Raw genomic sequence first — 12,856 nt, 5'->3', positions numbered from 1 at the left:
AAGTTATTTTAAAATGTAGATATATATGATAAAAATAAAATGTTGAAAGGAAAAAGGAACTAGTAAAATTCACCATCCCAATGTAAATATTAACTTTTTTCAGTGATTTCTGAGAATACGTATAAGCAAACTGCGTAAAAAGCATTATATCCATACCTTCTTTTACCATTCCAACACTGAGACACTTCTGAAATCGACAGTACTGACATCGGTTTCGACGTCTCTTGTCTACTGGGCAGTTTTTATTTGCCAGGCAAACATATTTTGCATTTTTCTGTACTGTTCTCTGAGAAAATATAATACAAGATAGTCAACTGATAGTTTCTGGAAAGAGGTAGGACCTGACAAGATGTATTTTAATTACAATGTGAAAAGCGACAGTGCAATTCGTATAATTCGATAAATTTAATTTCCTAACACGCTAGCCTGCAGGAAAAACAATTTTATTAGTGTTAGCCGCTGACAATGAAAATCATCTCAGATTGTTCTAAAGCAAGTCTCAGGAGACACCCAACTCTGAATGATAAAATCATATCTGAAATTACCAGGTCAACATATCATACCTTGGAGAATTAGATTATCTCCACTTTTAATATCCCTTTGGGAACAATTTTCTACTTGTTCCACTCCCCTGATTATTGCTGACCTTATTAAAATAAAATCAAAATTATCTGGGATGTACTTTGTTTGCTATCACTATTGTAAGTCAAATATCACAGTAACTGGCTTTGTTACCCAACAGAGATGAAATCATAAAAAGCAAAATCAGGATTTTTCTAATTAAAACATATAGGAAATAATGTTTTAATGCAAAATAATTCACTTAATCAACCTGTATAGCTTATTTTATCTTTAAAGACCATATATGATAAACAGTCCATTCCTGACTTTTCAAAGCAAAATCTTAAAAGCAGTTATTACAAAGCATTATTATATCCAAGGAAGAAAACAAAAAACCTCAAGGGACAAAAGAAAAAGAGACAAAGAAAGATATATGAGAGCCATATATTTTCAGTGAAAATTCCTATTAATAGGTCATTTCATAAATGTCTATTGACATAGACTCAATAACCATATTGTAAAAAACATAATAAAACTTAAGCTTGGATAGAAAAACGATGTTGGATTTTTCAGAATCCATATAATTTGGAAATGACACATGGAGAAATAAACATATTTCATCCTCCAAATTTAAACAAATGCTTGCTTTTTAAATTGAAAACATATGTGCAAATGAATGTATTTTTACCACTTAGGGTGAAACTATTCAGAAATTACCTGGATCTATACAACTCCAAATAGAGCAGAAAGTTGAAATTTATTTTGGAAGCCTGGGCTGCATTAAAAAAAAAAAGAAAATAAATCCAGGTAACTTGGGCTTCATGATCTATTTTGTGTTCAAATATCTAGATTCGCTTTCAACCTTTACTTTCAGTCATTCTCAACCCCCATGTTTCAGTTTTACCCTGTTACCTTTTAATTTCATTTTAGGGGATAGTTTCTAGATTGCTTATATAAAACTTAATGTAACAAAGCCAACCTATCTCAAGTCTAAGACATGTCTCCCCCGCCATAGTAGGTGACTTTAGTTTAAAATGCAAAATTCTGAAACACAGGCATACTTCTGAGGTTCCAGCATTTAAATTCTTAGCAGTCTGTAAGGGTAGGAAACGTGTATTTCCTGAATAAAGCTTTCATTGAACATGCAGTAATTTCTAACACTCTATTTCTTGCCATCATCCTCAAGGCTGTATGCCAATTTGAGTGCTGATGGCATTTTGCTTCAGGTATACATTTTCCCAATAACCTGAAGCCTTTCGTACATTTGTGTGTGTGCACAGTTTAAGGACAGGGAGAGATCGTTATGGTTCAATCACCGAATTCCTATCATTAACTGCACTTCATGTCACATTTTTAAAGAACTCAATTTAATGGTAGAAAGCCACTGGGTAAAACCTGCTCCGGTTCCCTTAATTAACAGATCTGTGGGGTGGTTCTCCCCCATCTTGCCCCCACCCTTTCAAGTATAGATTTGTTTTCAAGGGATTGCTGCAGAAAAGGGAAGCTGTTGGGGAACACTTAATTGACATTTCTAGACTCAGAATGTATTACCACTCTGGTATTTTGGTCAACTCTCAATTATTTAGGGATAATTATATTTGTAGATTATTAATAATTCTTGTTTTTTTCTTTTCCCTCTTCTGCTGCCAGTTTCACGGTCCTTCAGCATTTTCCACTGAAATCCTGTAAAAATCAAATCTGCTAAAGGAATGCAGTTACTTGAAAGTAGCTCTGATAAAGCTTGAGTAGTTAAGACAAAAAATGGCTAAACTCAGTGGCTAAAAAATAAAATAAAATAACCAAGATTCTGCATTTAAAACATCACAATCCCAAATATCTGTATGGCACTTAACATATTGCAGTTTTTCCACAAACATTTTCTTGTTTATCTGCAGAACTCAAGTAGTGATATAATTAGTATCTGAAGATCAAAAATAACTGTTGCTTGTTGCTATGTATATCCCTCCACAAATGTGTATTTTTACAAATACTTTATAGCTTTTGTTTAATAATGAACTATTTGTATAGCCCTTTAAAGATTATAAAGCGCTTTCATATATATTTCATCTCATTGAATACACAGCCCTTCTCTGAGTTTTATTCACTGATACGGAAACAGGCCTAGAATGAAGGGTCATGCCCAACATGATACAACTGGAAGGTGGAAGATTAAGGTCTTCTATTTGAATCTTCTCTCTCCAATTCTGGTGTGCTCACAGATATATCCTATTGGCCTCCCAAATCCAAGTTACCCAATCAGCATCCCGCTTCCTCTTTCTCTCTACCCTGTCCAGCACTAGAGGATAGGGAATAATTTGTGTGGGTTTGTAAATGACTGAAATAATGGCCAGTGGGGTGGGGAGTGAGAAGGATGGCACAGAAGTACGTGTCTGATAAAGTCTGGGAGTCAATAGCAAAAGGTAGCACAGCAAAAGAGCAAGGTCTTTTCCCTAAGTGGCAGAAATAACACTGAACTCAGGAGTCAGGGGAAATCAGCTGGAAACATCTCATGGGCAGCTAAATCACTGCTTACAGCCTGCATAAGGCTTCACCGCTCCAGGCCTCAGCTTCCTCGTGGGTAAAATATGGGGCGGGCTGATGGCCCTCCCACTGGAAAATTTCTCCGTTAGGCCTATGAGGGAATGAACTATGTCTACACCTGGCACCGTATATGGTACAGAGGTAGGGAAAGGTTCCTAGAGGACACAAGACCCCAAGTTCTATCTTCTATGGAAAGAGCTGCCTCTTTCCACAGAAGAAGACAGTTGTCCCGTCTCCCAGAGCTGCAGAACTGTGAAAAGGGAGTGGACTTTGGGGTCACACAAACATGGGTTGGTACCCTGCCTCCATCTCCCTTCTCTGAAGGTGTGTCCTGAGGCAGCTGATTAACTTCTTCAAACCTCAACATCCTCATCTACAAAACAAGGATAATTAATATCTACCTTTAAAACACTGTTACTAAAAATAGCTAGTGAGTGGCCAGAATTCAATCTTGGATGTGTCTGACTCTAGAGCCCCAGCTCTTACTGTAAGGATTAAATGAGACACAAATGTCCAGGGCTTGGTATGCACACCCTATCCCCTCAGACACCCTGGATGGACAGACAAAGCAATGAGGTTTTTGCATTTTCGAAGTCACAGGTCCTTTTAAGACTCTGCTGAAAGCTCTCCAGAAAAATGTTCATAGGGCAGTGTCCGGCCAGGAGGTTCACGGACCCCTCGGAGTCCGTCTGGGGCGGCCTGCTGTACATGGACCGCAGTAGAAAGTCCCTGAGAAAATGGATGTGAAGGTGCTAGGAAGGGCTGCAATAAAGCATGATGCACCGATTACAGCTCTCAAACAGGGAAGAACAAGGATGCTCCTACACCCACTTAGAAGCTCCCTTCAGTGAGGGGTCTGGGTGCGGAGGGGAGGGGACGCCGAGCGCTCACCTTGAAGAAGCCCTTGCAGCCCTCGCAGGTGCGCACGCCGTAGTGCTGGCAGGCGGCATTGTCCCCGCACACTGCACACGTGCCCTCGCCGGACGACGAGCTCCTGTTGGGCGGCGACGGCAGGCTGGGACTCTCGCCCAGCAGGCTGGACGCGGTAGGAGAGGGCGTGAGGCCGAGAGGCGGGAAGGCCAGCGGGGCCGCCCTCTTGGCCAGCGGCAGCCCGTACGGGTGGCCCTCCAGCGCGGCGACCTGGCTGCCCGCGGCAGCTGCGGCTCCCAGAGGCAGGCTGAGCGCGGCAGCGGCCGTCGGGTCGTAGCCGAGGTGGTGGCCGCCGGCCGGGCTGGGCGCTGGGGGGTGAGGCGGCGAGGGCTTGAAGTGGAAGAGCGGGAAGCGCGCGCCGGCCACCGTAGGCACCGCCTTCATCGGCGGGTCCAGCAGCGAGCCGGGCGCAATGCAGCCGGGCGCCGAGGGCAGCGCGTCGTCCCATAGCGCCCCCGCCTGCGGGGGGAAGGCCGGCGTGGTGGGGGTGGACGGTGGGGACTGTTTGAAGTACATGGAGGTGCTGGGGAGCACCTCGTCCTCTGGGCTGGAGGCGGGAGGAATGGATGGCTGTTGATGCTGCTGCTGGTGATGGTGGTGGTGGTGGTGGTGGTGGTGGTGATGGTGGTGGTAGCTGGGCGCCCGCCCCTCCTCCACTTTGATCAAGGGCCGCTGCATTTGGTACACGCAGGAGGGCTTGAGTTCGTAGTTGCTCGAGTAGCCCTCGACGAAGGTACTGATGCTGGGCAGGGACGTGGTGGCCGTAGCCGTGATCTCAGTGCTGCCGAGGTCCATGGTCAGCTTGGTGTAGTCAGGGTTCATGATCTCCGTGGTGTATTCCGAGCTGTATGTCTGCGCAGCATAACTGGAACCTGGAGGCGAAGGGCTATATTGGGCTTGGACGCAGGGCATATCTGCAGGGACCGAGAAAAGGGTCTCTCAGAAGCAAGTTAACACTTGTTTTCTAGCCAACAGGCAGCACTGAGTTCACTGTTCTCTAATCTGGGAAATAGAGAGGAAGTGTCATCCTGTCCTCCTCCTGGTAGCACAGACACAAAGCCCCACACTTATTTACTTCATCCCTAGTAAGGAAGCTGAATTCTTGACAAAGGGGTGCCAAAACCTGACCTCCTGTGGACCTCTGTGCCTATCTTCCCTCCCTTGCCCTGTCCTCCACCAGATTTGGGAAACTTGAAGTCTTTCCTCATAAGCTCACAGATGTTTTTAAAAAGAGGCGTTGAGTCCTGTAAACTAATTGGAGTGGCCTCCTCAGCTATAACCTAGGAGGACAAAGAGAAAGCCAGCGGTTTATTTGGGGGGAAAGAGGCCATTGGTCCCCCAAGGCACACACATTGATTTGTAAACCTGAGTTAGTCAAAAAAAAGCTACCCTGTGAGAGATTTAGTGGCCAAGGGAGAGAGTTGACATTCTAACATTTTATGAGTGCCAATTGAGGCTGCCCACACACGTTGTGGTTGCTTTCTCCCACCCCCTCCCCACTCCTCCAATAGGGCTAGCAGCCTGCACAAACTGGACCCCTGTTGATAACTTCAGTCAGCTAGGTGGGGACATAGGCCCAGGAAATGGACTCGGGGGAGTTTATACCATCTGCAAAGAAAAAGATCAGCAGCTGCAACAAAACACCCACCCATATATATATATACACACACACACATATATATATCCCAATTCTAACTAATAAAACAAATCAGTGGCTGTTTTGTGATAACAGTTTATAACTATTATAATAGGCAAGTTAGTATTGGTATTTCCTTATGACACTAGAATTAGTACCCCGATAAAGAAAAAAGCAGTTTCTGAATAGACTTGATTTCTCTGCCAGTTTGACTATGTTGCCCCCAAAGTGGCTGGTATCCAGGGTGCTTACTATTGTTCAGAGAGGCTGAACTGAGTGAGAAGGCTCTGAGAATTATTAGATGTTGTGGATGATTTATCTAATTATTTTCCTTTCTTTATGGCTAAATATAAATGGTAAAAAAACGGTGGTTTCTGGTGGTTGGTTTTTCTGAGCCAAAGGAAAACCAGGTGCTTAACGCCTCTTTGGAGTCTATGGTGTAAAAGGTGTGACTAATAGAGAAGTGAATACTTCACATTTCCTTTGACATCTTTCTCTTACCCACATTTCCAAATCTGATTGAGTCATGCATGTATGGGATGAAATCTTGACTTGAAAAAAGGTGATGAGGGCCTGTTGGAAGAAGCAGTGATGAGGAGAGGCCAGTTCAAGCTTTTCTTTAACAAGCAGGGCCTTAAAAATACACTCAATAGTTTGAAGTCCAGTTACTTATCTTGCTGTCCAGTTGCTGGGATGAAATGAAAGGCTAATCATTTAAAAGAAAGAACACTGCCTGATCTTTCATCTATTCTCCTTCTCCCTTCAGCACCTCTAGGATTTCTCCCTTAGTCTTTTCTGTCATTCTTTCTGGCCAGTCCCTTCCTATTGCTCTTATTTGTGTCCTTCTGAGGTTTCTCTCTAGAAGATGAGCTTGCTGGGATTGTATTCTATTTATCTGCATTATCTATTGTGCCCACACAGGCTTGGCACCTAGTATTCCTTTAACAAATTTGTAAAGAGGTGGTACAAACCAAACGTGCAATCTGTTCTTTCACCAAACTCAAATTTACTCTTTGGTTTTCAGCTCAAATGCTTTTCTCCTTCCCTCCCAGCTTCAATCATCCAAACTTCTGCACCCAAATGATTTGAGTTGTATATAAATGAAAATGCTCAGTATTGCTCTAAGTGATTCCATAACTCTTACATGTGTACACTGACTACAAAAGAAGAGCAAAAATGAAATAAAAATGTGTAATATACCCTAATCTATTGGTGTATTTGTATTTCTCTTAGGAAAATTAATTTTGAGCAATGCAAGCTTAATTTAATTTGGCTGCTCCACTCAGTAGCAACAGGGTGTGGTATACAGAGGAGCTTCCCATGAGGAAGCCACCTGTGTTGTGAAATTCGCGGCCAGCCGTCACTGTCCTGGCACTGGGCAGATCGACCACGCTGCCCGCCGAGTGTGTGGTTCCCCCACCCACTTCCCTCGGCCAGGGAGGAGAAAAGGGTCGTGCCTTCGTACCTACCTGGAGGGTATCTTGCGCGCTGAATGGTGGGGCTGGGGGTCTCTCCAGCGGAGGCTGAGAGTGTAGGAGCAGCGGACGTCCGGTGAGGCGAAGTGCCGGCAGTGCTCCCCGGCACCGCTGAGGGTCCAGGCTCAGGGCCCGGGCTTGCCGGGCTGCGCTCTTCCACAGTGGGCTCTACAGGCACGGGGAGAGAGGACATAGGTCACAGTGAGACCAGGATGGGTCACTACGACCCGGGCTGGGCGCATTGGGGACTGGGGGAATTGGTTGGCGACCTCTAGAAATGCTACATTAATTACAAAGAATTATCATAAAATTAAGGGTGATTAATAAAATTAAGGAGTCCCCCTGGGCAAAAAGCATCACACAGCCTTGGGGAAGCCGAGGAAAGGTTGTACGAACCCACTGCGCCTACCACTGTTTTGTGGCACTGGAACCGAGGCTAAAAAACGCGCAGCCTGTTATCGCCCAGAAATTGATCTCTCTGCCCCCACAATTGATTCCGAGCTTGCGAAGTCAGGAAAACCGAAGAAAGCAGAACACTTGAAGAACGAGCTCCGCCGGAATATGGGGGTCAGTGAGTGTTCACTAGCGGAAAAAAGCCATTTTCCAACTCCGCCCGCCCCCATCCCTCAAATACAAATTTTACACGTTGCATAGGAAATGCACAAGGTCCGGAACGAATGCATGAATGCCCCAAGGAATTAAGAAAGTCTGCGCTTTTCATTCTAAATGCTAATGGAGCTTCGCTTCTATTAGCCGCGAGTTTCAAGGGCCAGGGGTCAAGCAAACAAAAGGGCACAGCAAAGGAAGCCTGGCGCTGGAAGCAAGGGGACGAAGCGGACGGCGTTCGCGGCCGATGGGGCGGGCGAAGGCAGGTCCCCTGTGCCCAGAGGGCGGTGTCTTCGAGGGTGGGCCGCTTAGAGACTCCCGGCCACCCAGCGGCCTAGAGGGGGCACATTCCTGAGGGCGCCCATCGCGGCTCCGGGACCAGCGTCTCAGCGCACAGCCTCAGCGAAACTTTGTAGCTGAAAGCGCAGCTCAGCAGGCCTCAGGGAAGGAACTGGGTGCCCCAAACTCCGGCCTATAGCGCCCCCTTTGCCCGGGGTGGGCACAGCTCGAAGAGTGGGAACATGCATCGAAAAACCCCCAAATCAAACCAAGCCAAAAACCTCTGAGGTGCGCGGGGCCACGAGGGTCGACTGCTGGCGCCCCTGAGCCCGGGGCTTGCCTGCAGGAAGAGAGAAAGGGACTCGGAGCTCCAAGGCCCAGGTAACCCTCAACGGCCAGGAAATGGGGGATTCCCTTGCCACCCTCAGCCCCAGCCAGAGCTGCTCCGACGGAAACCTTTCGCTCGCTGTAGAGCGGGTAGAAGCGGATCTTCCCATGGCTGTAGCGTGTGCTTCCCGTCTCCCCGCATCTTCAATGGGGGTCTCCAGCAATCCCCCACCCGCCCCTTCAGTGGGTGCCCGCAATCCCGTCCCGCATTCCCCGAGGGCCTTTCAAGCGGAGTCGTTCTCTGAGGGGAGGCCTCTGAACTCGGGTGGGCGGGGACCGCCTCTCCCCAACGAAGGAGTTCCCCTCGAGCGCCCAGCGTTCGCGGGAGGGCCCACACTACCTTTCCTCCAGCCCAGCCCAGCGCCCCGCCGCTCTCTCCGCCCCACAAACGACCGGTTACCTAGGCAAAGCCTCAGCGCCTGGAAACACGTTCTGCCGCTCCGGTTTGCGGCCGCCGGGGCCAGGAGCACAGAGCCTTGGGGTTGTAAATTAGTAAGAAATAACTACCTCTGTCAAAGCCCCTTTCTTTCTCGTGGGCAGACGAAAGGAACACCCCCGTGTTCCCCTCCCCGTGGTGAAGTGTGTGGAGGAAACCGTGAAACGCACCATTGTGACCGGGGCTCCTCTGCGGAGTTTCCAACCCTGGGGAGCGGGGGCGGAGGTTGGGCGGGGGCAAGAGCAGCGAAGGAGAGACTGACAGAAAGGGAAAGACTGAGATTCTCAGAAAGACCGAGGGAGACGAGACAAACCGCGGGGAAGAATTTCTGTGAGCGCACGGTCCCAGGGAACGGGGTGGGTGGGTGCCGGGCGTGGGGGCGGAGCGGGCGTGGAGGTTGCTGTGGCCTAAGGAGCCTTTGATACTAACTCTGCGAGCATCTTGTTCAGCGAAAATAACTCGAATAAAGTAACTTCATTCATTGTGCCCATTAGCCACGTTGGGCAGCTTTTTCTTTCCCCAGCTTGGTTCTATAAAATATTTCCCAGTCGTGGGAAAAGGAGATCCGGCATTGGACTCGTGATGGAATGACTGACGGCTCCCTGTACTTATCTCCCGGCACCGCAAGGCCCTGGGATCACAGCCCGACATTTCTGATTACTAACTCCTCGCAGCTCTTCGCTCTGGAGAATCCGGACGCATAAATAAATAAAAGACAATCTCCAAGAACGTTTTTGGAAATCAAGGGACAAATGCGTTCTTCCTCGCCTCTGCCCCGAGGCTTCCAACAGGTTGGATAGGTGCCTTTGGAAGTCAGTCTCCGCAGACCGCGCTCGCATGACCGCTTTCGTCTCACCACCGAGAACTTTCCTTTCTACTAATAGTAAAACACTCGGAGCAACTTCTCCAAAAGCGCGAGTTCTGTCAGTGAAAAAGTAAAGCATGCCTTTCCCACACCGAACCAAGGTCCGGAGGAGAGGGACACCGTCCCCACACGTGTCAGCGCGCGGGAGTCGCCAATTACACCCGATTTACCTCCTAAGGGAAAAGTGTAAACCGGCATGTCAGCGACGCCAGGCAGACGTGCCTAGTGGAACCCCAGGCTCATTTCAATACAATAAGCCACATTCCTACAATTACGCCCTCTTTCCTGAGGTCCTCCGAGTGCCTCCGCAAACTCTGGCCACGGCTGCCTAGGCCTTTCCCTCCCAAGCTTCCTTCCAGAGAACCAGCTCGGTGCCACCATTAGGAACATTTTCTTGGACCCACCAGAGCTCCTATTTTCAATCCTACTTAAAAGGCAGGAAAATTACTGCCGTTCATCACCGGAGCTGCAACTCCCTGCCGCTGCCGCCGCCGCCGCCGAGAGCATCATTACCATGACAACTAGAGCCGAAATACCCTGAATTACATCGCTGGAGCCGCTATTGCACAAATCCCGGTCCTCCTCTTTGTTAGAGGCTTTTCGCCTCTTCGAGTGGGGGAGGAATCCCACGAGCTCCGGAGATCCTCGCGGGCCCACTACAGGGGAAAAGTTTCAGATCAGAACCTATGGGCCGCTGGGCTAGCAAAGCCGGAGCCGGGCGGCAAGGTCGGGGAGGGAACCCCACACTCAAAGTTGTCAATTTCAGGAGCGACGCTTCCCAGCAAGCCAACTTTTTTAGCAAGTCCCCTTATTAACTGGGCGAATCTCATACGTACTTGAGTGCTGTGGCGGTTCCGTCTTTAGAGCGAGTTTCTAGAGAGCTGTCCCGAAATCTGCACTGGTGGGGAGTCACAGCTGCTGTCCCGGAAGGGCTGCGGTGTACAAGCCCAGCGGCTCCCGGAGGCGGTGAGCGGCTGGTAGGGGATGCTGCGATCCCGACTCATGGGAGAGCACAGCCGAGAGGTTCCGCGGGCGTCCTGGCTCGGGCTGTGACCAGGGGGGAGGATGCCGCCGCTGTTCCCACCTCCACGGCCACTGCCGGCACCGTCAGCGTTGCAAAGTGAGCCCGGGAGGGGCGTCCGGCTGCGGCGCCGCGCTGCACCAGCAAGGGCTCAGGTCAAGAGGGGTGTGAGCGCGCGGGAGAGCGAAGTGTGTGTGCGGAGCGTGTGTGCGCGCTTGTGTCTGTGTGTGCGAGTGAGGGAGCGGGTGTGAGCGCGTCTGTGTATGGGGAGCGGAGGAGGAGCAGGAGCTGGAGGGGTGGGGGGCGGGAGGCAGGAGACTCCGCTCTCCCGGCTGCGCGTTCGCTCGCTCTCTCGGCACGTCATTTATGCCACAGGAGCCCTAGCGGCCTCTCCATAGAGTGCCTGGAATGCGAGACGTCAATGTGACGCCATGGGACGCTACGTCACCCTCCTCCTCCCTCCCCTGGCCCAGCCGGTTCCGCGTGTGCGAGGGAGGGTGTGTGTGTTCGTGTGCGCGCGCGCGCGTTTCTGGGCCAGTCGCACGGCTGCACAATGGAAACTCCGCCGCACGGCCGACCGGGGGCTTCTCGGACCCGCGGTGCCAGCCCTTTTGCAGCGGAACCGCTCGCCAGGGCGTGCGTCTGCGGGAGGGTGCAGCGGCCTGCCCACGGGTCAGGCGGGACCGCCCAGCTGTCAGGCTCGGGTGGAGTAGAGTTGGAGGAGTGCTGCTGGCGCGCCTCCGAGGCTGCCCCGAGGCACGGAGCCAGGGCGAGGGGGTAAGGGAGAGGACAGCTCTTCCGAAAGGGAAGGCTCCGCCAGCCAGCTTCTGACCAGCTTCAGTGACCTGGCAGCCGGTGCAGAAGGCGTCTGGCACCAGCCCGAAGACGCCCTGAGGTGCAGCTGCACTTTCCTCATGCAAAGGCTCTAAAGCTGTTTACGTCTCTCCGGTCCTCTGCGCCCAAGCTAATCCTCCCTCCCCGCATCATTTACTGGGTGCGTGTTTCACACAGGGATGCAGATAGTTCCGGGGATAAGGTTTGATTTCTTTACACGTACGGCGTGGGTTTCTTAACTGGACACGTTATAACCCAGCGAAGTGCACATCCATCATCCACACGCGCGCTGCAGCAGAAACTACTCAATGTGTATAAAACAAACACACACGTGTTGAACAGCTGAGCGGGTCTGACTACTGCAAATCATTCCTCCTCCCCAGCACCGGGTCAGAAATGGAACTCTCAACTAGCACTTTCACTTTTTGATGGTTGTAGATGCCCTCCGCCCACATCTCCCAAATTAAACATTTCGAAATCAATCAACAGGATTTATTAGTCAGTCCCTCGCTAGGGGATTTGCTTTGGTCTCCTGGGACACATTTGTCATGAAATGGTGTGCCGATAGCCTGGGTGACTGTATGAGGGAAAGCAATTTCTTCCTGGAAATGATAGATTTAAGTGTAAATTTCTTGATGAAAACAAAATTTATCAGAGTTAAAGACCCCTAGTCCCAAAGGTTGCTGCTGAGTGAACGCAACCTCTTTCAGAAATGAATTTTTGGAGAGGAGAAAATATTTCAGTGAAACAATGCAGATAGAGTGGTCCCCATGTGGTCCGCTTGAATCACAAATACCATTTTATATATTTGACCTGTCCCAATTTGTGTGTGTGTGGTGGGGGCGGTGGCGGGGGGCGGGGTGCGCCGAGGGGAGATAAAGGATTCCTTCGTAGACAGCGCACGTTTCAGAATCGAAGGTTCGAGCTAGGACCAGAAACTTGAAAACAAACTACACATAGGTAAATATGGCATGTATATCTTTCTCCGCCTCCACTTCCAATTCATACAGGGTGGTGCGGAGAGGATCGTGGGAGGATGCCCCGAAAGTTGACCCAGCCGAGAGCAACCGAGTCTCTGCACCGCCGCGGGTTCCAATCCAGCCTCGGAAGGAAGGAGGGCGCTGCTACATTGTATCCATTCAAAGGCTGGAGGGGGGGAGCAGGACCTGGAGCCGCGCTGCGCTGACGCACGCGAGGCGCGTGATTGACGCAGGCGATGTTACTAAATTCGGCGGTTGGCCGGGACCCGCCGCCGGCGCGCGCCGCAGATAGCGGAGTAGGTTCC

General features: G+C 50.0%; 1 protein-coding gene across 9 annotated transcripts in view; it reads right to left on the bottom strand.

Moving 5' to 3' along the window:
• The window catches only part of NR4A3 (nuclear receptor subfamily 4 group A member 3), a 44,264-nt gene extending 32,712 nt beyond the window's left edge, over positions 1-11,552 (bottom strand). For 2 of the 9 annotated variants that reach the window (XM_021927318.2, XM_021927323.2), the window contains exons 1-5: positions 10,553-11,551; positions 7,138-7,311; positions 6,170-6,241; positions 3,994-4,946; positions 157-286 (exon numbers count right to left, since the gene is read on the bottom strand). In XM_021927318.2, coding sequence (XP_021783010.2) covers positions 157-286; positions 3,994-4,946; positions 6,170-6,200 — 1,114 coding nt within the window. In that variant the 5' untranslated portion in view covers positions 6,201-6,241; positions 7,138-7,311; positions 10,553-11,551. The other 7 variants (XM_021927322.2, XM_021927319.2, XM_021927321.2 and 4 more) reach the window with 7 other exon arrangements.
• Positions 11,553-12,856: the final 1,304 nt, after the last annotated feature.

The sequence above is a fragment of the Papio anubis genome, chromosome 13 (genome assembly GCF_008728515.1).
Source record: "Papio anubis isolate 15944 chromosome 13, Panubis1.0, whole genome shotgun sequence".
Lineage (NCBI taxonomy): Eukaryota > Metazoa > Chordata > Mammalia > Primates > Cercopithecidae > Papio > Papio anubis.
This window is presented reverse-complemented; position numbering and strand designations above follow the sequence as displayed.